Source organism: Cinclus cinclus, chromosome 11, assembly GCF_963662255.1.
Source record: "Cinclus cinclus chromosome 11, bCinCin1.1, whole genome shotgun sequence".
In the NCBI taxonomy this organism is placed as follows: domain Eukaryota; kingdom Metazoa; phylum Chordata; class Aves; order Passeriformes; family Cinclidae; genus Cinclus; species Cinclus cinclus.
The window spans coordinates 7,169,977-7,194,768 of NC_085056.1; the positions used below are offsets into that span (position 1 = coordinate 7,169,977).

General features: G+C 50.4%; 2 protein-coding genes across 2 annotated transcripts; one reads left to right on the top strand and one right to left on the bottom strand.

The window, feature by feature from the left end:
- Nucleotides 1-100: 100 nt before the first annotated feature.
- On the bottom strand, nt 101-5,525 carry LOC134048335 (C-signal-like). The gene is made up of 6 exons (XM_062500052.1): nt 5,382-5,525; nt 4,852-4,903; nt 1,473-1,660; nt 945-1,103; nt 535-645; nt 101-214 (listed from the first exon to the last, which is right to left on the bottom strand). Exons 1-6 carry the CDS (start codon nt 5,523-5,525, stop codon nt 101-103), a joined length of 768 nt encoding a protein of 255 aa, XP_062356036.1.
- Nucleotides 5,526-8,815: 3,290 nt separating this feature from the next.
- On the top strand, nt 8,816-24,739 carry AARS1 (alanyl-tRNA synthetase 1). Its single transcript, XM_062499724.1, has 21 exons — nt 8,816-8,872; nt 10,234-10,442; nt 11,063-11,251; nt 11,811-11,956; nt 13,087-13,278; nt 13,718-13,862; nt 15,075-15,220; nt 15,783-15,891; nt 15,986-16,136; nt 16,497-16,621; nt 17,255-17,399; nt 18,018-18,196; nt 18,707-18,820; nt 19,493-19,699; nt 20,297-20,481; nt 20,895-21,003; nt 21,667-21,780; nt 22,047-22,166; nt 22,623-22,709; nt 24,080-24,193; nt 24,473-24,739. Exons 2-21 carry the CDS (start codon nt 10,299-10,301, stop codon nt 24,656-24,658), a joined length of 2,907 nt encoding a protein of 968 aa, XP_062355708.1. The 5' UTR covers nt 8,816-8,872; nt 10,234-10,298; the 3' UTR covers nt 24,659-24,739.
- Nucleotides 24,740-24,792: the final 53 nt, after the last annotated feature.

Genomic DNA, 24,792 nt, shown 5'->3' on the forward strand with positions numbered 1-24,792 from the left:
AGTGTGGAGAGGGCTGAGGGTGAGCAGGGGTGACCATGCAGACTGGTGAGCCAGTGTAGCAGAGGCTGCAGCATGGCAAGAGGTGCCATCCATTTGTCCATCACCAGGGCAGGCTGTTCCCTTCCCAGTCAAGGAAGGTTCCAGAGTCGTCCTGTGAGAGGCTGGCCAGCACGGTCAGGATGCCCCTCACGCTGTGCTCCACTGTCAGCAGTGCCTGCAGAAAAGGACAATGGGCTGTAACAGAGAGTAGCTCTTGGGGAGGGAGCATGCCCAGAAGCAGCATCCATCGTGCTCATGGGGATACTTTTCCTTACTGCAACACCTCTGTTCTCCAGGCTGGGGTGGGGATACAGGGCTGGCTATCCCATGTACTCAGTATGTTGCAGCTTGCTGCCTGCTCCCTGCCTGCTCTGCTCCAGAAGATGGTCCTGGCAGCCCACAGCATCACACAAGATCCCCCAAGTGCCCCTGCTCTCCCCAAGACATGGGGATTCTGTGGGGCTCATGCTGACCCTCCCTTGCACAGCCCAGTACCTGCTCTGTGCCCATGTCTGTCTTCACCCAGCCAGGATGGATGGCCACGCACAAGATCCCCTTGTCCTGGAGTTCTGCAGCCAAGCACCTCGTCACCATGTTCTGGGCAGCCTGGAAGAGGCACAGCCCTGCCAGCAAAACCAGGGGAGTGGATGGGCAGGAGAGGAGACATTTCCCATCCACAAAATGTCTGTGGAGGTGGGAAATGGGACTATGGTCCTTGGACAAAGCATCAGCATGACCTGCTGGAAAGGCTCAGTCCTGGCTGCTGCTGTCCTGGTCTCTGTGCTTCTGTCTGGGAGAGCCAGGCATGGGTGGGTGGCTGGGGCAGGGGGTGATCCATGGGCTCCCTCCCCTCCACAGGCACCATGCCTGGGACAGCATCTCCAGCACCTCCCCTGGCACCTCACCTTGCTGGCCCGGTACGGGTACATGGGGGCCTCTGGCACCCTGAGGCACAGCCCAATGGAGCCCAGTTTGGTGGAGATGTTGATGACAGCAGCCCTGCTGCAGCTCAGACTCTCCTTCCTCGTGCCCTTCGCTGCCTGCTCCAGGAGCGGCAGAAATTCCTAATGCAAATACACCAGTTCTCCATTAACACACAACAGAACCCCAATTTGAGGACTATCCTGGAGGGCTCTGTCACAGACTGTGGACAAGCAGCTGGACAGACACTCCTGGCAGAAGTGCAGGGGATGGGAGATGCCCTAGGGAGGGGCCAGGCTCCAGCCTTTCCCCTCCCTAGGAAATGAGTGAGCTACCACAGTGAGCCTGGTGCAGGCAAGTGCTGCAGGTGGGGAAGAGCTAAGCATGGGGGATGCTGGGCTGGGCTAAGATGCTGAGCTCCTCTGGGTAGGCAGAGAGATCTATGGAGGTAACTTTATTCCCATCAAGGAACATCTTCCCAAGAAAGAGAAACCTGGAAGGTCCAGACATACTTTGACAACCTGGAGTGGCCCAACCACGTTGGTGGCAAATACGTTGAGCATCTCCTGCGAGTCCAGGGAGTGCAGGGTGGCGTGGGAGCTGATGCCTGCATTGTTGATGAGCAGGTTCAAGCCCTGGTCCTTCAGATGATACCCCACAGCCTGCATGGCCCCTTGGATGCTGGGCAAATTTACTGTGTCTGCCAGGGAAAAAGCAAAGTGAAGGATAGCTCTGATGAGTCACACAGCACCCACTGAAAATTGTGCTGTGGCTGGAACCAGCGGTTCTTATCCAGAAAGGATGCAGCAGTTTTAGCAGATTAAGCACATTGGAATGAGCAACAGTTTGTCCTCACCTCTTGGTTTTGCAGCCTCAGCTGAATTAAACCTTAATTCAATTCATTTTGGGTCATGTTGGGGCTACTGGTAGGAAAAAACTTGTCTGTATTTGCTTTCTGTATTCAAGGAATTTATGATCTTACAAGGCATGCTTGGTCCTTGCACATTGAGACTCTGAGGTTTATTTCCACAGGGAGTAATTTTTTGCTTCATGCCATCCCTCACAAGGTTTTGGAGCTGACAGATGAGCTGAGGTGACTACAAATAATAAAAGATTTGGAATGTAGCCTGCAGTATTTGGTTGTAGATTCTGAGTCTGAACCTTCCTATCCCTACTGACCAAGTTGTGGGAACAACCCCTCTCAAGAAACAAGGCACAACTGAAATTGGGCTAACAGGGATAAGCATCCCCAGTGCCTTCCTCTTTGCTTAAATATTGGTATAGCTTTTGAAATTCTGCCATGTTTTAATTGCAGGATTTTTCTGACGTAGCCAATAAAAGTAATGATTTTTCAAGTTTGTGTCCAGCTGTCAGGGTTGCTTGTTGGGATTTACATCCTGACCTGGATACTCACCAGCTGAAGTGACTGTAGTTTGTTTGTTTAAAAGGGTCATCTAAATATCTTTAGAATGCAAAACAGGCTGCTTAGGCCAACATTAAACTTTACATATTGCCTTTTAATACCTCAGGTATACCACAGAGCCCTTGAAACCATGAATATTCACGTGTATGGGCAGGTTGAAGTGTGCCCTTGTTACCAGGCTCATTTCTGTGCCTGTTTTTTGCAGATGCCAATGTGATGAGCCTGCTGGGAGTGGGGGACTGCAGGGCTGGATTCCTTGTTTTTGTTTTTTTTGTTTGTTTTTTTATTTTTCCCAACACTTTGGCCCCTGAGCTGTGTTTCAATTTTCATGCTTAGGAAAGAGTGACTTAACAAAGGTTTCCAAGGTTGAAGATTTTTCTTGGAATATTTTGTACACTGATAGACAACAAAAAAAAAAAATCCTTTTCCCTGACGTTTTTAACTAGCCTGATGTCTTTATGATGGTAAGCAAGTATGTGAGTGGCATGGGACCTGTTGCTACCCTGCATTGTGCAGTGCTGACCTTTGTAGAGGTGTCCTGAACACATTTGAGGGGAATACCATGGGATAATTAGCTGTGGGGCTGCTGTGAGGGAAGGATCTTTGGAATTTGAGAGGATATTGCATGTCTGGTTGTAGGATAAATCACAGAGTGTTTTGGAGTTACTTCTTTGGATGATGATGATGGGATGAAGTTCAAGGTTCTGTCACTCCCCACATGTGAGGGATCTTTTGGCCACCTGGTGAATGATTAACTGCTCTGTTTGGATTAGCTGAGTCATTGCTCCAAGGCAGGTGGGACCAATATATTTTTAGTCCTTTACCTCAAAATTTGCTGAAATAACAAACTCCTGTCTCTCTGGAAGAAATAAGGATGGGAAAGAAAGAGAGAGAATGAAAAGAAGTGACAGATCTTACACATTTTTGAGTCATTTTTTTAAACTTTTCTTTCTGAAAATTCCATGCCTGTTACTGAAGACAACCCTTCCTTATAATGGAGAAAGAGAGCTTGAAGCAGCTTCTCTTTTTAAGAAATATCTTGTTGCTGTTGATATATAAGAACTTTTAAGCTTATTTTTACTTAAGCTTATTTTTTATCTGGGGCTTGGTGTGTATGTTTTTAGTAAAGATTGTTCATGTAGTAGCCAGTCCCTTGAGATGTCCCTTTTATGTTGGCCATGCTCTTCCCATCAGGTACTGCCAGTTGGGGCTCAAAGCTCATGAATTTTTTTTCCCAGAGAACGTGTTTTACTTTAATAATCTATTTAATAGTAAAAGAGAGATTTGCTGCCTCTTTGTAGTAAAGCCTGAAATAAAAAAAATCTTATTTTCAAATAAATATTTAAAAAACTGAAGTTGAACTGAAGTTACTCGAACTTTTCAGGTTCTTTTAAACAAATAAATAGGTAGGTAGATAGGTAGGTACTGATACGGCATAGCCTTGATTCAATTTTCCTATTATTGGTTCCAATGTAATTAAATACAAGTATTTAGAAACTCTGTCTGCTTCTCACCTCACTTGTCACAGCAACGGTAACCCTAGTACAGGCACTTTCCCAACACATTTCTTTTGGATTTGGGTGTTCTTTTAATTCTTCATTAACAAAAGCAGCCCCCACTCCCTAAGACACAGGAGAACACAGGAAATCTCTGCTCCTCGAGACATATCCTCATCCTGGTGCTCCTTATCTCCTCACTCTTCACCCAAACATTGTCCTCCCCAGTGAGACCCCATCCCTGTCCAGCACGCTGGAAAATACTTTCCTGTGAATACCCCAACTTTGCCAACTCCAAATGCCAGCCTGGCTGTTCTCCCTATGCTGTCTAGGTCCATTTGCTGCCTTATGCTTCTCCCAAATGCTGATGAAAAATGTCACTGAGTTTGGCCCACATCCATAGAAGGACGGAATGGCCAAGAGGACATTTCCCCAGTGCAGGCTGTGTACATCCCATACCTCTGGGTCAAAGCAACAGCCTGGGATACCAGGCTGGGCAGATTTCCCTAATGTAATTTTTAGCTATTTTCTTCTCCCTTTTTTACCTGAAAGAAATGCTGACCATGACCGCCTCCAAGCAGATCCCAAAACAACCCTCCTGCTTAGGAACCATCCAGGCAGTTACTGTGCCCCGCCTTGCTTCACTTTGTGAACCCATGTGTCCCAGCCCAAAACCTGGGCACTGTATTTAGCATCTCTGGGAAGAGACGTCATGCCTTTCCCATGAAACTTGCTCAGCTGAGGTGTCCAGACCCACCTCTGCCTCCTCTGAAGCCAGTTTGACTGCTCCAGCCAGAGCACAGCTTAATTTGGGGGGAGAAACTTGCCCAGGTGTGCATGGATCCCTCCCCATGGATCCCTCCCCACTTGGCAGGGCTAGAGCTTCCTGCAAAAGCTGCCCCTGGTCCCACCTCTGAAGTCAGCAAAGAGCTGGAAGCAGTGCTGGGTGCAAGGAGAAAGGTTGCTCCATACCTAGCTGGACCAGTTTGATGCTGGAGTGCTGGGCAGCTAATTCTTGCAGGGCCTGGAAATAAAGTGATGGAGCAAGGGAGTTTAGAAGCCACCGGCTGCATGGTCAGGTGTCCCACCCCTGCTCCTAGGTCACTGAGCCAGGGTGGCTTTGCTTTCTTTGGGGAAAGAGCACAGGGCCATTCCCAGTGGATGGGGTAGGGCAGCAACCCCACAGCCAGGAGAATGGTGCTGCTGGGCTTAGGAACTGCCCCCCATCCTGAGTGATCCCAGCACAGAAAAGGGGTTTGCTGGCCATTGGCACAGCCAAGAGCAAGTGCTGAAGACATGGAGCCTTTTCAGCCTCATCCCACCCGGCCACATTGGGCACTGCCTCATCCAGGGAGCTGGGGGGTTATGAGACCCCCCAGAGCACTTCTGCCCCCACTCCTGGGTTACCCAGCCAGAGCAGCAAGCCAACAGGGCTGGAGGGACTGCAGATCCCCACTGAGCACCTGGCTCAGGCCCATCCCATTCCCTGTGCCTGCACTCACCTTCCCTCTTGGACCCTTGGGGTCACGGCAGGTGGCAAAGATGTGCTGGGGGGGGCGGGGGCTGGCAGCGAGCTGCCGCACAAGCTCCAGTCCGATGCCCCGGTTGGACCCTGTCACCAGGACGCTCCGAGCCAGCGCAGCCATGTCCCCAGCCTCTGTGCCGGGCGGTGACACACGGCAGGGTTGCCGCCTGCTTGGCATAAAAAGGAGCCCGGCACAGCCCAGGGTGTGGCTCTGGGCACCTATGGGGACTGGGACAGTGCCAGCACCCAGCCCCTCACCTGCCCCAAATGGACTCAGGGTCCCAGGAGGACCAAGGGCTCCCTGACATTTGGCACATGGGGCTGTGTCACCTGCATTGTTTAGATTCCCACCATTGTGCTCCTCTAAAGCCCCAGCTCACGGAGTCTCTGTAACAGCAGAAGGGTCCACCTGTTCCACAGGCTTGGAAGAGCACTACCAGGAAAAGGAGAAGAGGTTCAAATCTGGCTGTAGCCAGCAATCTCCTAGTTTGGGGGGTGAGTTTGGAATGGTTGAATTCTGAGATGCTAATCCAAAGCCCAGCCTGGGAAGCACAGGGAATGCAGTTTGTATACTGCAAGTTCCACTCCTACCAACACTTCCCCCCAGAGCATCCAGGAGTCAGCAGAGAAGGACCTCCCACCCCCTGTAGCCTCGACCATCCACTGCTGGGGCTTCAAGCTCACATTCATCACCTTTCTCCTTGCTGGAGGACAATGCTGGATGCTTATAAGCCCAAGAAGTACCTGTAAAAGTAAGGCTCCTGCAACCCAAGCCAGCCTGGGGGGATGGATTTTTAGGATGCAGAAGTGTTAAAAGAAGCAAAGAGCTGCCATGTAAAAAGCCTTAGCTAAAACTGAAGAATAACAGCAACATGAATATGAGATGGGGAAGGAAAAAAGAAGAGGAAAGTAGTGGGGATGGGTCCATCCCATCTGGATGTGCCTTGCAGAACATACCTGTTCCTCAGTGTGGCAAGGGGGACAGAAGTCTCTATTCCCTGAGTAACTGAGTGGTTCCACGTTTTGCAATCACCAAAGAAATACTTGGGAGATTGTGAAGACCCCCCATGTTTGCAAGATGAGCTTTCAGGTGACACAGATCATGAAGGGGAAGAAGCAGTGATGTTTCCTTCCATGGTGGTGGATGGATTATGGACCCCATGAGAGATAAGCATGCTGGGCGTGGATTTGGATGGTGTTGGAGTCGGACCTGCTGTAGCAGGCGTTCTTGCAGGTGTAATCACCTGCACAAATAATTGCATTGCACAGACTTGCCTGCTCTGCCAGCAGCATCCAGAGCAGAGCTTCCATGAGGAACAAATAAAGACTAGAGTTTCCTCTTTTCCTTCCAGGGTCCTCAGGAAGGAAACAACAGAAACAAGCAAAGAGGTCTGCAGCATCAGGAACGGCTAGGGGCCATTGCCAAGAAGGGGAGTGACATTTGGAAAGGACTGACCAATAGTAGCCAAAGACAGCCGCACAGGCACACTCATGGCTCCAGAATCACAGCCCATGGCCAGAAAGTATGTACCAGGGAAGAGATGGGACCAGGCTACAAGATCCCAATGCTACAGAGGCACCTGGAAACCATCCAGGTTAGAGAAGAACTGAGAGAACACTACTCCAAGGCCCATCAGGAGGAGCAGGATCAGCAATGACTTCAGAGCGGGTTGCCCAGGGCTTGAACTTGACCTCAAAACCCTCCAAGGACCCCACAGACTTCCCAGACTCCCTTTCCATGCTTGACTGTCCTTAGTGGTTTTTTTTTTGTTTTGTTTTGTTTCTTTTTCTTGTCAGTGTGGGACCTCCCCTGCATACATGCTGTGCCCCTTGCCCTGGGTCCACAGAGCCCAGGACCTGAGCCATGCAGTGACCCCTACTGCATCTCATAGCCTTGACCATGACCCCGCAGACCCCTGCAAAGACCCTGTAGCCATTACATCCCCCAGCAGGGCTTTGTTCACCACTCCAGCACCCCCAGTTTAGCACCCCCAGCCAGCTCCTGCTCTGCCACAGCCCCTTCCCGGCTGAGCCACACAGCTCCCTGTTGCCTCCTCGGGAGCAGCCAGCATCATTGTTGCAAAATGCGGAATGTGTCAGTCAGTATTATCTTAAGTCAGGCTGTTCTTTGATGTAAGACCTTTGTATACTTTCAAGCCTAATCAGCAGGAAAGGAGACCTAATCACTGGAAGAGGCAGCAGCTAGCATCCCTCACTCAAGGACATTCTGGAACTAACAAGATTTAGGGACTGCTAACTTGGCAAAGTAGTCCAGTATTCTGATAATCCAGTGTATCTTAGAGCTAAACAATTGTTATAAATGAGAAACAAAAAGTCTCAATATTTAGCAAAATTTATATTGCTTTATTTGATATAGAGGAAGCAAGCAGTGCTGGGGAACGTGAGGGGTCAGCGCCCACTCCACGCTCCGTCGAACCTTGGTTCGCAGCCTCTTCTTATAGTATGGTCTCTCCCTGTAAATTTTAACTATGCCAGGTAAGCAGTGGTGGTCGAATAAACATCTGTACAGTCTTTGGGCGATAGTCAGTCTTATAGATAACCATCTGGTCTTGGTAGAGAAAAACTGGTAAGAGTTGGGAAGTCTGGTCTTTGTAGGTAGGCAGCATTGATCAAACAAAGGCAGGAAGTCTGATTCTGCAAAATCTATAGGACTGTTGGAAAGTCTGATTTTGCAAACTGGTAGTAGATACAACTTATTCAGAAAACATAATATTCATAACAGGGGGATTTAAAACAGAATGATTTAATAATATATTTTTCTCTATCTAATGTCCATGCTTCACTTCAGACCTTAGTATTGTGGTTTATACAAATGTGAATACTTTTATGATTAACATGAATATTTTATCACTTATCACACTATCTTCATTGAAACACTAAAAATCACACCTACAGATCAAAAAGACCCTCCTCACGCGTAGACCTTTCCCCTGAGCATGAGTAGAAGTTAGCCGGGGTTACATGATTTGTGTGGAAGGTACGAGTATATCCTAACAGAAGGGCTGTGCTTGGGAAGTTACTAACCCTGAATTTCTGTATATAAATTACAGCATGGAAAGTCCGCTGGGGTGTGCTGGATTTGTGGAATACCACTGAGCACCCAGGCTGGGGCAGCTCTGAAATAAACAATGTCTCACTCGAGTGTCATTATCGGCTCGTCGCACACCATGGAACGAAGTTGATTTTTGGGGCAACATCCTTGCGCCTGCAGGGCGGGCGCCCCTAAAATGGCGGCGCTCAGTGAGGCTTCATCCCGCCCGCGTCACGTGACCGCCGTGTCCCGCCATTGCATCAGCCGGGGCGGGGCGCCGCGCGGATGGGTGGGGCTGGCAGAAGAGTGGCAGCCCCCGCAACCAATGGGAGGTGGCCTCCGGCGGAGGGGCGGGGCGGAGCGGGAGCTGCGGCGCGGCCGGAGCAGCGGATAGTGCGGCGGCGGTGGTCGCGCAGGTACGGCCCGAGGGGCCTGCGGAGCTCCGGGCTGATAGGTTTGGCTTTCGTGACCAGCCCGAGACCCGCGGAGAAAGGGGAGAGGGGCACGGAGAAGGCAGGGCGGGAGGGTGGCGGTGGCGGTGCGCCGGTCGCGCCCCATGCGGGCCCGCGGGGGGATGCCGGGCGGCCGGCGGCGCTTCCGGACACCGCTGTGCCCTCACCCCTCCTCGGGCACTGGAGAGCGGGTGTGTCTGCGCAGAGGCTGTCATAGGTCCTGGGGCCGCTGCTATGCTTGGTTCTCCCCACCTCGGGTCCTTCCCTCCTGCAGCATCGAGGTTGGACTCGATGATCTCAGAGGATTTTTCCTACCTAATTGATTCTGTGCTGTGAATACTCCCAGGCCTTTCTCCTATGGGGAATTCCCGTGTCTCCGCGCCGCAGCAGGCTGCGGGATCTGCTTCCCTCCGTGGATCCGCATTGCGCTGAGCTGTCAGGGACAGCCGTGTGTACCCGCAGGACACGGGCGGTGCTGCCCTCCAGGTTGTCACTTGCCTCTGCTGTGCGTGTGGGGATGTGGGTTCCCTTAAGGAAGGCTTCCAGAAATCCCTGGAGCTGGCTCTGCTTTGAGCAGGGAGGGTGGACAAGGTTATATTCAGGGGTCATTTTCAAACTTGTCTGTTCTATGATTTAGTCACTGAATCACAGAATTCTTTGGATTGGAAGGTACCTGAAAGCCCACCTGGTTCTAACACCCCTGTCATAGGCAGGGACACCTTCCACTACACAGTGATGCTCCAAGCCCCATCCAATCTGGCCTTGAACACTTCCAAGGATGGGGAAGCCACATCTTCTCTTGGCAGTCTGTGCCACGTCTTTACCACCCATGCAGGGAAGAATTTCTTCCTAACATCTAACCTAAATCTCTCCTCTTCCAGTTTAAAACTGTTCCCCCTTGTCATATCATTATCTGCCTGTGTAAAAAGTTGGTATTTGTCATTTTTGTAAAATGAAAAATTTCCTTAAGTACTGGAAGGCCGTAATGATGTCTCCTCGCTGCACTTAATCACCTTGAGTACTTTCGTGACTTGGCAGTCCCTCTGTCCCCATCAAGGCAAACACAACCTACTAAGTTTAGTATCCATGTGAATTTGATATTTTATAACTATGTGTTTTCAAACATCTGGTAACTTGAGGTGGAGCCCCAGAAATGAGGGAGTATGGGGGAGAGGGAATTTTGGGTTGAGCCACCACTACCTGGGGCAGATTGATGGTTGAACTGAAGTGTCAGTGAATACTTAACAGTGTGAGGAGACCCCTTCATGAGTTTGAGACAATGATGCTGATGTTCACTGGAATGTTGTTTATTGTTGTTTGTTCAGACGGCACCAAGGTTTTGCCACTTTCCTGCCACTTGCTTTGGACAGTGGCAACTTCCAGCTTCCAGATGGAGACCCCGCTCACTGCCAGCCAGATCCGGCAACGGTTCATTGACTTCTTCAGGGAAAACAACCACACCTATGTGCACTCATCTTCTACAATCCCCCTGGATGACCCCACACTGCTCTTTGCCAATGCTGGTATGAATCAGGTAGGATTCCCACCCTGGCACTGCAGTCCTACAAATATATCTTGTTGGTATCTGTGAAGCTGTCTGCAGAGCTGTTGAGAAAATTACTATTTTCTACACCTTCCTTCTGGTCACAGAGAGATGATTGGTGTGTCCTCTGGAGCCCTCTGTGCTCTCATAAAATTTGCAAGAGCACTGGAAGAGGATCCTGTGGTGAGAGCTCTGCCAGTCTTGGTTCCTTGGTACCACAGCAGATTGTGCACACTGGTACAAATGACTAATGGTGTCTAAAGAGTGGCTGAGACTAGGATGCTGCAAAGGCTCTGCAGATCAGTAACTGCACCCAGTTTATTTTTTGGTAGCTGTGAATCTGACAGCTTTCAGTCCCTTTGGAAGGCATGGGGTTTAGTGGGCCCTAGGAACACCTGTATGTGTGCAAGTGCTGTCCATGAGCCTCCTCATGGACAGGAGCAGCAGGTTTGTTTCTGAAAGGTGCTTTGGGTATGTTCAAATTAGTGGTATCATGACATAAATGACTCTGCCTTGCTGTTGCTTACAACATTTGAAAACAGGCTCTGAGTGCTCTTCTCATTTTCTCAACGTTTCTAGCAGTTCATTTGCCTTTTATTCTCTCCTCTCAGTTCAAACCCATCTTCCTCAATACCATCGACCCCTCACACCCGCTCGCTAAACTAAGCAGAGCCACCAACACTCAGAAGTGCATCAGAGCAGGGGGCAAGCACAACGACCTGGATGACGTGGGGAAAGATGTTTACCACCACACCTTCTTTGAGATGTTGGGGTCCTGGTCCTTTGGGGATTATTTCAAGGTAAAACAGTGGGTGCAGCTCTGAATCTTTTGCGAGATTTATCCATCTCTGTAAACTCAGCAGAGCAGTTGCCAAGAGGAAGGAGAATATGTTGGCACAGAGGTGCATGTGGTTCCTTTGGAATAAATGAGCTTGGAAGCTGCCCCAACCCTGCAGAATGATTTGAGATTAATTACTTAAGTTTTATAAAGGTGATTAAATTAACTCTGCTAGTTTGGAGTCTTGGGGACTAACATGTGCTATGCTGCCATGACTGACCTTCAAACAGGAGTGATGATACAATTATGATTTCCTTTCCCAAGTTTCTTGCTAGTGTAGTTTTCAAGGTCAGAATTAAAAGGCTTTTTGGAGGCAGTGAACATGCTAGGAGTTAACTTGGCTTCATCAAGACAGTCATATGAGATGTTTCTTGTGCCCTCTTCACTGTATGTATTAATTTTTCTCTTATGTCAAAAGTCAGAAAGTTTTCAGCTGCTGTTACCTATAGTAGCCAGTATTTTGGATGTTGAAGAGAAGCTGTCTTTGCATTCACTTGCCGACCTCATGGTTCCTTCTGCAGGAACTTGCTTGTAAACTGGCACTGGAACTTCTCACCAAGGAGTTTGGCATCCCTGCTGAAAGACTCTATGTTACTTACTTTGGTGGAAATGAGGCTGCAGGACTGCAGCCAGACCTGGAGTGCAAGCAGATCTGGTTGGATTTGGGGTAAGGCCTTTCACTGAGGCAGGTGCATGTTTTGATGAGCAATAGTAATTTATTTGGCTTGGATATTAGGAAAGAATTCTTCATAGAACCAGAACAGAACAGGCTGTCAGAGCAATTGTGGAGTCGCCATTTCTGGAGGGATTTTAAAGCTGTGTAGCTGTGGCACTTTGGGGCATGGTTTAGTAGTGAGTTTGGCAGTATTGGAGTAATGGTTGGACTTGATGATCTGAAAGGTCTTTTCCAACTTAAATGTTTCTATGACTCAGTGATAGCCTGTGTTATGTGTCAGAACACATATAACAGGAGGCTTTAACAAAATTGAAGTTTGTAACATTTGTAGGGTGGTGGAGCTTCCAAACCAAAGGGAAGTACTGATATTAGATACAAGATACTGGGAGCTCTGGTTTCAAAATCTCTTGTGTAAGCTTAAGAGTCCTGCTTGGTCAGGTGGATGGGATGTCCTGCCCAGTGTGCTGCCACTGACAGCATTTGAGAAGATCATGGAATCATAGAACTGTGGAATGATTTGGGTTGGAATGGACCTTACAATTCACCTTGTTCCAAGCCGTGTCCAACCTAGTCTTGAATTCTTCCAGGGGTAGGGCAGACACAGCTTCACTGGGCAGCCTATTCCACTGCCTCACCATGCTTACAGGGAAGAATTGGTTTATAATATATAATATGTATCTGCCCTCTGTCAGTTTAAAGCCCTTTTCCTATCACTCCACGCCCTTCTAAAACAGGTCCTCTCCAGATTTCTTGTTGTCCTCTTTAGGTACTGAAAGGCCACAAGGTAATCCCAGAGCCTCCTCTTCTCCATGCTGAACAGTCCAAATTCTCTCAGCCTTTTCTCATAGGAGAGGATCTTCATCCCATCAGTGTCTTCTTGCTGATGGCTTTACTGAGGTTTTGTGTAAGTCTCTGTCTCCACCTGGGATGACTGCCAGGTGCCAGTGTTCACTTGATCCCCTCAGCAGGGCTCCTGAGCATTAAGTTCTTGGATTGATCTGTCTAAAGACACTAGGAATTCATCAGCACCTCTAGGGAATTAGTGAGCTGTGGTTTCTTTGGCATAGCCTTTAGTTTGGGGAATTCTTTTAGTTAGTCTCTCAATAAATTTCTTCTTGCAGGCTGGCTGAGGGCAGGATTCTGCCTGGCAGTATGAAAGATAATTTCTGGGAAATGGGAGACACCGGGCCCTGTGGCCCTTGCAGCGAGATCCACTATGACCGGATTGGGGACAGAGATGCTTCACACCTGGTCAATCAGGATGACCCCAATGTCCTGGAAATCTGGAACCTGGTGTTCATACAGTTCAATAGGTGAGCCAGACCTGCTTGCAGCTTCCAGGTGAGCCAGGTTGCTCCAGCTCAGTTTGGGAGGCTGCTTGGGCTATGTGTTCTTTCAGCTGCCCATGCTTGCTTGCCATTCCCAGTTATCCAGGAGCTGAGCACTTTGTGATGCTCTGTCCCCTTACCTACTGGTACAGAAGGGGTTGGTCATGTTGCTTTTGGGACAAACTGAGAATATTTTCTCTGTTTATCTGCCAGGAGTTCAGTAGGGAATAAGTTGTTGTCTGGTCTGGGTCTAAGTTTCTGCTGAGGGTCTTGTTAACTATATTTTATCAAAGTTGTCCTTTGTGTGGCTTGTGTATGGGCCTGTGTCACAAATCTGACGGAACTAAATCTTACAGAGATGAAGAAAGAAATGGGATTCCCTCTGCAGAGCCTCCATTCATAACATCTCACCTTTCTTTGGTAGGGAAGCTGATGGGACACTGAAACCCCTTCCTAAGAAAAGTATTGATACTGGGATGGGCCTGGAGAGGCTGGTCTCTGTGCTGCAGAACAAGATGTCTAACTATGACACTGACCTTTTCCTTCCTTACTTTGAAGCCATCCAAAAGGTATGAACTGAAGCCTTGGGGAGATGTGCAGGACTGGTTGGACAGGATGGTCTCTGCTTTCCCAGCTGCTGTGAGCCCCACACATTTGCACTTTGCTGAGGGTAGGAACCCAGGCTGGCAGAGTAATTGCTGCTCTGGGACATGTTTCCAGGGGAAAACTGGACAGTGAGTGGTGCAGCTTTCCCAGTTTCTGTGAACTGTCCTGATGGACACTCCTTGGTCGTCTCCCAGTGGGAGATACTCTGCAGTCCAACATGGCCAAGTGCCATCTTTCTGCCATGTGCTAAACAGCACGTGGTACTGCTAACCCAGAATCAATTTGTCCTTCAGTCTCACACCTGGAACATGCTGATCTGTAGAAAATTCCCTTAGCCAGGAGTGCTTTGCCATAAACCACTACAGTCACTTGCAGAACCTGTGTGCTGTTGCTGTGCTGTCCTCGGTGGGAACCACATTACCCATGCTGGAAGTTCTGTATGCAGATCTGAGGCTTTTTTTTTTCCTCCGTGGAGGAGGCAGAGCTTCCTGGCTATAGATCATACTGGATAAAATGCAGGGAGAAGAGCTTAAGCTCCTGCTACCTCTAAGGAGTGAGGTGCCATGCTCCAGAGTCGGAATTGGAAAGCTGCCTTTTTTCAGTGTTAAGTCTGCTGGTGAAACACAGCTCCTTTGTCCTTGTCTGCCTTCCTGCCACGTGCTGGGAGCCTGGCTGGAGGGACTGTGCCCATTACAGGAGGTTTGCACCATGTGCAAGTAGTACATGGTTACAGCAGTATCTTTCTCTAGGCTATGGAGGAAACCATCCTAAAAGAGGGAAGCTGGGACCATCTCCTGTGGGACAGAATTTGAAAGGTTTCTTGGCTGGGCAGGTTATGCCAGATTGGAGTCCTTGAGCCAGTGTGCAAAACAGATGATTTCCCTGTACCCTCTCCCTCTTCCTCTCTCTTGGGCTCTTAATGATGGGATAAACTGGACTTTCTTCCCTCTGGTTTGGAGAGCTTTTGGCCATTGAAACACGGGCCCTGGCACCATGCAGAGGCCACAGCTCTGTGCTTTACCTAGGCTCACTAAATCGCCTCTTTCCAAGAGGAATATTCTCCTCTCTCTGTGGCTGTGGGGTGGGCTTGGCTTATGAGGCCCTTCCCTGTAATTCTGCCATGGTGCCACCGTCAGTAATTGTACCCTCTGCCCACTGCCTTCTCCTCTGCAAAGGGCACAGGTGCCAGGCCGTACCTGGGGCAGGTCGGGGCCGAGGATGCTGATGGAATTGACATGGCGTACCGTGTGCTGGCTGACCACGCACGCACCATCACCCTGGCCCTCTCGGATGGGGGCAGGCCTGACAACACTGGCAGAGGGTAAGAAGGAGCTGCTGTATTGTCACTACTCCCATTCTGGTTTGTGTGGCTTCCCTTAAGGCTCTGGGATCTCCTGTTTCTCTGGAATCTCATTGGATTCATCATTAAAGCAGTGGATAGCTGAGTGTTTCCTCGGCATATTTGATGCTCGAATTGCTGGAGTAAGATTCACCCAAAAGGCCATGATGCACAAGTCTGAAGGTTCTTGTGAGCACCACTGCTGCTGTGCCAGCCCCCACATAAGATGACTGTGGGCAGAAAGGCACAAAGCCCATCTTGGTGCAGTGTTGCTGTTGAAAAAGCAAGAAGTTTTTGGCTGGGGGGCTGTGCTGCAGGTGCCAGTGGACTCCATAAGTGCACAGTGAATGTGGGTCTTGGAGCTGGGGCCTAGCACCTTACCTGTGCCTTGCTGCTGCCATGAACAGTAGCTTGAGAGAAAACGAGAATAGAAAACCCTGTGCTTTTGGTCCTGGGAGGGGGTGCTGATAGGTGGATGCTAGTGGAGCCCCTGAGAGCAACTCAGATGTGTAACATTTGCATGAGGGGCTCTACTGTTCCCTAGGTATGTGCTGAGGCGGATTCTCCGACGGGCTGTGCGCTATTCCCATGAGAAGCTCAATGCCCCCAAGGGTTTCTTTGCTACTTTGGTTGATGTGGTGGTGCAGTCACTGGTAAGTTCTCCTATTCCGTTGTATCTGCTGAAGATTTCCTCTGCTGAGGTGTGCAGATCTCCATGTTGAAGGGCTCCTCCTCTTGGATCTGCAGGGAGATGCCTTTCCTGAGCTGAAAAAGGACCCAGATATGGTAAAGGACATTATCAATGAAGAAGAGGATCAGTTCCTGAAAACACTGAGCAGAGGCCGTCGCATCCTGGACAGGAAGATCCAGAGCCTTGGGGACAGTAAAGTCATTCCTGGTAAGGCTGTGACTTCTGTCTGGATGCAGCAAAAGGCGTTTATTATCCAGGATCACATAAGGGCTTAGGGAAGTTGGGGGAAGGGAAAGAGTGGGACAGTTAAAGGTGGTGGAAGGTGGTTGAGGGACAAATTTGGAGTCAGAAATCATCTCTCAGAGTTGAAGCACCCGTCTCTCCTCTGGCCTGTGCTCACTTGCTCAGGTTCTTAAGCTGCCCAGACACACATCTCTGCTGTCAGGGAGGAGCCTTTTGGATGTTCATGTTCTCCAGACCTGTTCACTGTCCTGCCAGAGGGGGGCCCCAGAAGGGACCAGTGTCTCATGGAATATGAGAGGTGACTGCTTTGCCCTTTCTCTGCAGGTGACACTGCCTGGCTGCTGTATGACACCTACGGATTCCCTGCAGATCTCACTGGGCTGATTGCAGAGGAGAAGGGCCTTGTTGTAGACATGGAGGGCTTTGAAGAAGAGCGGAAAAATGCTCAGGTGGGTAACAGCTCCAAGGGAAGCTAGTTTATGAGTGGGTAGGTAAAATTCCCTTCCTTGCAGTTTGCAGTCATGAGTTGCTCCTTTCTCACTGAGTCTGCTCACACCCTGTATGCCCCATGGTTTGTCCTGTGGGAAAAAAACCAGGACAACTGCAGTTGCTGTGGGACACATCCTTTCTGTACAGCTGGGGTTGGTTTTGCTCACTAGCAAAGCCTGGAACCTTGAGCTCAGCCTTCGGACAGAGATAGTAGAGTGCTGGGAGCACCTCTGCTGTCCTTTTCTGGTTAGGGAAATGTTTTCTTGTCCACAGATTAGTATTCAGGAAGGCCTGCAGCTTGGGTGCATTTCTCAGTATGTTTGCTGCAGCAGCAAGGAGTGGCATTGACCAGCTGGATACTTGCCTTGTCCTTACTGGGCTCAGGCTCACTTGGTCTGCATGCTGGAACTGGCTGCTCTGAAGCCAGAAAAATTGGCACACTCTAGGTGCTGGCGCACAGCTTCCCAGGGCAGAGCTCTAAATTGGGGAGTGGTGGGGGATGTGAGTGAAATGTTCAACTAGGCTGGCATGCATTGGTGTTTCTTAAACCTTGGTATTTGGCAGGTAGTTTCTCAAACCTTGTTCATTGGCAGCTCAAATCCCAAGGCAAGGGTGCTGGAGGGGAGGATCTCCTCATGCTGGACATCTATGCCATTGAAGAGCTAAGAGCCCAAGGGCTGGAGGTGACAGATGACTCACCAAAGTACAACTATGCTTCAGATCCAAGTGGTACCTATGGTATGGAAAAACCTCACAATCATGTTCTGCTACTAAACCTTCCCTGGCATGTACCTCTGGGCTCCCCATTCCTGGGACATGGGGTTTGAAGTGGAGAGCTATGCAGGTGAATAGCCTGCTTGTTACTAATTGAGCAGAAAAAGAGGACAGACTGTTCAGGGGCTACTGTACTGCTGTTGCCAAATTAAGTGAGTTCCTGTTCCTGCAGTTTTATGTCTCCACACTCCTATGTTGGTGTTTCTCAGCTACTCCTTTGCCAGTGCTGCAGGAGACTGCAGTTTCTGCTTGGCCTGTTGGAGGGTCTTTGGCTTGTTTGCTCTGGCTCTTCCTGCTAGTTTTTTGATTTGGTGGAGATTCAGGAGGCAGCAGGCTCATAGCCATGTGTGCTGCTCACTTTTGCTGCATAGGTGTGAAAGGCAGTGACAGTCCCTGCCTTGGAGGGCACTCATTAAAATTTCCATCTAACTGTTGCCTTACTCCTCTCTCCTTATCCCCTGAAAATGTGTTAGCTGCCATGAGCTCCTGCAGTAACTGGGACATGTTACTATGATTCTGCTCCCATGTGGTGTCTACAAGGTTTTCCTCTTTTACTGACACTGCCTGTCATCCCGGTGGCAGATTTCGGGAGCCTTGTGGCCACAGTGAAAGCCATCCGCAGGGAGAAGAAGTTTGTGGAGGAGGTATCCACTGGCCAGGAATGTGGGGTAGTACTGGACCGGACCTGCTTCTACGCTGAGCAGGGTGGGCAGATCTATGACCAGGGCTACATGGTCAAGGATGACGACAGCAAGGAGGATGTGAGTTGGCCTGAGAGCCTTTTGCTAGACTCAGTATAACTTGGGGCCTGGGCAGAGGGGAGAAGGGGCCAAGCAAGCTCCAGCAATTTCCCATCCATGTTAGGTGCCACACATTGCACAGGGTTCCTTTCTGGGGGTGCAGCATGGCATGGATGTGCTGGAGTTTTGTTCCCCTTGTTCCTTGGGGAGCTCAGTTCTGTGCTGCTGTCACCAGAATGTGGGTGCCTGTGGTGGTGGTGCTGGGATTGCCAAGCCCAAGGGCAGTGCTCTCAAGCCAAGATGGGAAGCTGAGGTGGGGAACTCTTTATGTGCCCCATAACTGTGCCACACCTTCATTCACTTCTCCACTTTGCTGTGTGCTGTGCCTGGTGACACTCAGCTTTCTCCAGCACACACACCACTCTGGCTTACAGCTGGGGCCTTTACAGTTGGAGCTCAGACCTCTGGCTGGATGATGTCTCCCCTTGGCCTCTCACCCTGCTCACATGGGGCATTTCCCTCTTTGTACAGAAAACGGAATTCACTGTGAAGAATGTTCAGGTCAGAGGAGGCTATGTGCTCCACATAGGAACTCTGTATGGGAGCTTGAAAGTAGGAGATCAGGTCCACCTGACTATCGATGAGGTGAGTTAAAACATGGTGTAACACATGGGCTTGTCTCTTTTCTCTGGATTTTGTCTTGTTTCTTTTCATCAGTGCCACTCTGGGGCCCTGATGTTTGGGTCCTGCTTTCTCCATAGCACACGATCAAGGAGTGTGTGGCTGACTCCAAGTCTCTCCTGCTTCACACCTGGCTTTCTTCCTGACACAAGGCAGATAATGCCCAGCTAGATCAGAGCCACTCTTGCTGGGTTTGCTGATCACAGGCAGAAACACATTTTGGGTCATGACTCGCAGGGAGAGCATATGTGGTGCTCCACTGCCTGGGGACAGCAGCAGAAAGCCTGGGCTGTCTGCCCCATTCCAGACATTCCCTATAGAGGCAGCACCTTTAGAGGAAGAGGGAAGGTTTCCATTTTGGAGTACTTTTCCCTGCTGAGGAACAGAGATTAGTTATCTGTGTCCTGGTCTGTCCTTGGCCTCTCTCCACACAGGACCAACAAGGGAACTGCCAGGAAAAGTACCATGCACAGATTTGGAGCAGATGCTCCAAGGCAGCAGGTGTGATAAGTTGTTTCTGGTGTCCTGAGCATGTTTAGGATTCTGTTGGAACAGGGCATTAATCTCCCCTTCAGCTGCTGAGGTGGTTGTGGCTCCAGGGTGTGGGACCCCATCTAACAGTGGTTCCTCCCTCAGGCCAGGCGGAGGCCAGTCATGAGCAACCACACAGCCACCCACATCCTCAACTTCGCCCTGCGCTCGGTGCTGGGGGAGGCTGACCAGAGGGGGTCCCTGGTGGCACCAGACAGGCTGCGCTTCGACTTCACGGCCAAGGGAGCCCTGTCCACCCAGGAAATCAAGAAAGTTGAAGGGATTGCCAACCAGATGATTGAGGAGTCAAAGGTGGGTGTGGATGACATGTATTCCTTGAGTCCAGGTTCTGTGATGCTGGGAGCTTGGCATGCACTGGAGGATTCTGAGGTGCTGGTGCAGTACTGTGCACAGACTGCCATCACCTTAGACAGTTTTGAGTGGTAAAACCCCATATGGATTGTTCTGTTCATTGGTTTCAAGCCCTCTCTAGGGTTGGAGTGTCACATCAGCTACAAGAGCCAGGAAGTTTGGCAGAATAGTTTTACAGGCTTGGCTGGGTTTACAGCATACACCCAGACAACCAGTGATGAGTCCCCAATGGCAGGAGCATTGCTCTGTCTGGTGCCAAGTGTCAGAACTGATCCTGGAGGATCCTGGAATCTGCTTGGAACCATTTGCATGTGCAGTATCACACAGGGAGTCTGAGCAGGTGCTATTGGGAGTTTTGAAAATGAGACATCTTTTAATAACATTGTGATTCTTGCAGCTCAACAAACCCCAGCTCAGGTAAGGCACAAGACTTCAGTTTTAGGATCTTTCAGAGGAAGAAATTTCCTGTGAATGTGGGCCCTCAGTCACAGCTGACAGGACTGCCTCTTACCTTCATCCGTTTGCTGTCCTCTGCAGACTGTGTATGCCAAGGACTGCCCTCTTGCAGCAGCCAAAGCTATCCAAGGACTTAGGGCAGTTTTTGATGAGACCTACCCTGATCCTGTCCGTGTGGTTTCCATTGGCATCCCTGTAGAGGAGCTGCTGGCTGACCCCTCTGGCCCTGGGGGCTCCATCACCTCTATTGAGTTCTGCGGAGGGACGTGAGTACCTGGAGAGGCTGGGGAAGGTGGCAGGGTGGCTGAAAAGGAGTTCCTGTGGAGCTTGAGCTCCTGGGAGTGCCACAAGCATACACCAGACAGAGCCAGGGCAGAGATAGAGGTGGTGGTGATGTGCCTTTGCATTCCTAGTCCTGAGTCAATCTGTCTTTAAATTACCTTTTGCAGACAGGAAGCTGCCTGTGTTGCCCCTGCCCTCACGCAGGGTCTCTGGCAGTGCTAGGAGCACAGATCTTTCCTCACTCATTTGCTTTTAGCACAGGTTGTTTTTTTCTGCCTATCCCCACACTTCTGCATTTCCCTGGCAGGAGCTTGTCTTATTTCTGTGCTGATTCTTGCTGAGATGAGAGGTGGACTTCTAATTCTTTCTTGTGGGTCTGTCTGGGTTCTTTCCAAAGGCACTTGCAGAACTCCAGCCATGCTGGCCCCTTTGTGATTGTTTCAGAAGAAGCAATTGCTAAAGGCATTCGGAGGATAGTTGCTGTCACCGGGGCTGAAGCTCGGAAGGTAAGGGTAGGCAGGAGAGATCCTCTGTGAAATTCCATCTATTAACCCTATGCCAAAGTTCCTTTTGTTCATATTTCCACAATATCGTCCAAGGGACTCCTGGAAAAGGGTGCTGCTGTTGGCAGAGACTGTGCTGGAGACCCTGGCTGTACTACAGTCAGAGCAGGGAAGAGAGGGGGAAGTCTCAGCTGTAGGCATGGCAGAGAAACCTGGGTGGCTGTGTGGAATGGCTCCAGGGTTAGCTCAGGTTGCTTTTCAGAGTGACTGCTGATGTAGAGCTCTTACCAGCTGGTAAGGCCAGCAGCAGAGTGGTGAAGTCTGAGAATCTAGTCTTCTGGTGCAGGAGGCAATGACTTTGAATGGGGGTTGGTGCTCCCTAAAGTGGGAGAAAAAGGTTTCATGGGGGAGATGATTTCTCATTTGGGGGAATCTTGGCAATCCTGGCAAGGAAAAGAGACTGGGCACCCATCACACTTTGGTGCCAGCATCACACCCCCTGGTTCTGTTCAGGTGCTGCCTGCCTTGGCCTTGTGGCTTCCCAAGAGTTACTAAGCTCCATCCTAGGGCATTCCAGCATTCCTCATCTCTTTGCACTCTGGGGTGACCAAAAGCCCAGCCTGCTCAATCTTCCAGCTTGATTTAACTCAGACTGTATTCTCCTAGGCTCTCAGGAAAGTCGACAGCCTCAGGAAACTACTGTCAGCCCTAGAGGCCAAGGTGAAGGTCCAGACAGCTCCCAACAAGGATGTGCAGAAGGAGATCACAGATCTCGGTGAGGTGAGGATGCATCCCCAAAGTGAATGAGACCTTGATTGCCAGAACTGGGTGGTATTAATGAGGCCTCAGTTCACCTTCTTGCTCCTGTCCAAGCGCCCTGCCTCCCATGGGTGCTGCAGCCAGCACCTGTTACCTCAGGTCATTGGCACTGGGACAGGAGTGGAGCTTACTGGGCTCTGCCAGTTGAGGCAGAGTTCATGAGATGCTGCATCTCCTGCCACAACTGCTGGCACCTTTAACCTTCTCTACCTGCTCCTCTTCTGCAGACACTGGCCACTGCTGTTATCCCACAGTGGCAGAAAGATGAATTGAGAGAGGCTGTTAAAGCACTGAAGAAAGTAATGGATGACCTGGACCGAGCAAGCAAAGCTGACATCCAGAAAAGAGTGAGCCCTGGGTGGGAATAAAGGACAGTGTGGGAGGGCTGTGGGCTCCTTTGGGAGCTCTGTTAGTGTCCAGGATGGAAGAGAATTGATGTATGGGAGTGCCCCTCACACTGTTCAGCCTTGCAGCTTCTGCTGCCTCCTGAAGCAGAATTACCCCCATGCCTGTTTGCTGGGTTGAAGCATGGCAGCCTATTCCTGCCCTAGCAATGCCCCTGGGTGCAGGCTTCCTCCTGGATCCCACTGGAGTTTTCTGGAGGAATCATGCATGACATGCTGTCTTTCAGGCCGCATACCTGTCAGAATATATTCTTCCTGGCTTCTCAGTGTGAGGCTGCTCCAGGTTGGGCTGTGGGTGTATGTGGGCAGCTTGGGAGCCTTTGTCCCTGCTCTACCCATGTGGTTCTTGTGCCCATACACAGTGTGGATGGTCTAGTGGCTGACCACTGTTGTCCTCAGGTACTGGAGAAGACCAAGCAAGTTATTGAGAGTCACCCTAACCAGCCATGGGTCATCATGGAAATGGAAAATGGAGCCTCAGCAAAGGTATGGGAAAGTCTGATCTCTCCTCAACAGCCTTCCTTCTGCCTGAGGAGCAGCTGGGTGGTCTCTCATCACTTGGGGAGGCAGTTCAGGGCCACAGAGCTGTCCCTTTTGCCACCTGCTGTCCCTGAGAAGGGGGAAGCACAATTGGGATATTCTCTTGTGTCCTGCCTCCTGGACTAGCACATGGGCTTGGAGGGTTGGTGGGATATGAACCACTTCCTGAGTTTCCAGACGTGGTGGTAGATAGGGAGCCCAGGTTAAATTCCACTGTGTCCCAGATAAGACTCATCCTGCAGCAGTCACAACACTGAAATACACTTAATGGATTGAGAACAGCAGCTCTGCTGAGCCATGAAAGTCATGATGCTTGTGGCCCCTGCAGATCAGCTCAGGGAGTGGTGTCCTGGGCTGAGTGTGTGGACAGGGCCAGGCAGAGAGCTGCCCCCAGCGCTGTCTGCTCAGCTGGGTTCAAGTTCTTCCCTGGCCAGGGCTGAATCTCCTCCTTCCCTCCTCCACACACAAGTTTTTTTCCCAAGTGCTTTCTGTTGGAATAAATGCTCTGTTGTGTGCATTGTGTCACAGTGCTGAGCCCAGTAAGTGCCAGGCAGTGAGGGCTGATTGTGCCTGTGTTTATATTGCTCTGGGCTTAACTTCCTATTAAAATTTCTTCTCTGAGAGTCTTGGAGCTGATCCTGCTCGCTCTCTGTGGCCATCAGCATCACCATGATGCCCATGCTTCTGCTCCCAGTGGGTGCTGTTGCAGCATTTTGCCTGGTAGAAGGGTGCATCCCATGGAATGGTAGTGCTGGCAGTCCAGAGAGCTGCATGTTCCCAGTGTGCCCAGAGCAACACACCTCTGCTTTGCTCACCACAGGACTCACTCCTGGCACTCTATGCTGCATCATGCTCTCCATGTGAGTGAGGGATGATGGTCTCCTTGGGAATAATGGAATGTGTGGCAGTCTCCCTGCTTCTTCCCTGCCTTCTGTGTCTGATAACCCTTGCAGGCTCTTCATGCTGCATTTGAGTCCTGACTCCCTTTGGAACAGCTATTCCCATCTCCTGTGAGGAGCTTTTTGCATTCCAGCCAGTACACTCAGGCAAAGCTTTATTCTGGGGCTGATTTTGCCAATTCCTGTATACCTCAAGGTGGGGAAATAAAAGTATCTTCTCTTTTCTGCTTTGAGGTACACAGGCAGGGTTTATGTCCTCTGCCAAGGCTTCTACATGGCCAGGAATGTGAAGATGGCTCGTGTTTGGGAGGAGGAACGTTGCAGAGTGCTGCTGGCTGGTTTAATGCAGTTCGTAATCCCTGAGGTCTCTGTGGATGCTGTTGTGGCTCGTCATGCAATGATTTTGTTCTCTTCCAGGCCCTGAATGAATCTCTGAAGCTCTTCAAGACTAATTCCCCCCAGACTGCTGCTATGCTCTTTGCTGTGGATAACGAAGCTGGCAGGATCACCTGCCTGTGTCAAGTACCCCAGGTAATGCCAAGACTGCATGTCTGACTCTCCCTGAGCCTCTGGGGAGGAGCTGCAGACTCCAGGCAGGAACTATCTAACATTACACAGCCAGAACTGATTGGGGTTTGGCAAGAGCCACAGCCTTTGTGCTTGGGCTTACTGTCAGGCTGCAGAAGTGAGGGAAGATGGTTTGTGCTTTGCAAGCAGGGAAGGGGAATAGTCAGGACTTAATGGGGTGCTAGGCACGGAGAAGCGTGATTGCTGTTCAGTGCTGACTGCTGGGTTTCTTCTCCTGGCCAGGAGACTGCAAATAAAGGCCTGAAGGCCAGCCAGTGGGTGCAGGAAGTGTCTGGCTTAATGGACGGCAAAGGCGGCGGAAAGGACATCTCTGCACAGGCAACAGGCAAGAACGTGGGCTGCCTGCAGGAAGCCCTGAAACTGGCCACGGACTTTGCCAGGCTCCGCCTGGGGGAGCTGAAGAACTGACTGAGGGGGGAACCCGGGCGCCATTGTCTCCCTATCCGTCCCCGGCGCGGCTTTCCTGTCAATAAAGGTTCCCTCCCCCGCTCTCTGCTCCCCAGCTCTGGAGGCGGGGCGGGAAGGCATGGGGTGGGATCACG

Excerpts from the sequence above, each read along its gene's own strand:
- LOC134048335 (XM_062500052.1), bottom strand. The coding sequence starts at position 5,525 with ATGGCTGCGCTGGCTCGGAGCGTCCTGGTGACAGGGTCCAACCGGGGC. Across the intron at positions 1,661-4,851 it reads CATCAAACTGGTCCAGCTAG|ACACAGTAAATTTGCCCAGC; the intron begins GTATGGAGCAAC and ends TTTCCCTGGCAG. Across the intron at positions 646-944 it reads ACCCGTACCGGGCCAGCAAG|GCTGCCCAGAACATGGTGAC; the intron begins GTGAGGTGCCAG and ends TGCCTCTTCCAG.
- AARS1 (XM_062499724.1), top strand. The coding sequence starts at position 10,299 with ATGGAGACCCCGCTCACTGCCAGCCAGATCCGGCAACGGTTCATTGAC. Across the intron at positions 15,892-15,985 it reads ATGTGGTGGTGCAGTCACTG|GGAGATGCCTTTCCTGAGCT; the intron begins GTAAGTTCTCCT and ends TTGGATCTGCAG. Across the intron at positions 16,137-16,496 it reads GGACAGTAAAGTCATTCCTG|GTGACACTGCCTGGCTGCTG; the intron begins GTAAGGCTGTGA and ends CTTTCTCTGCAG.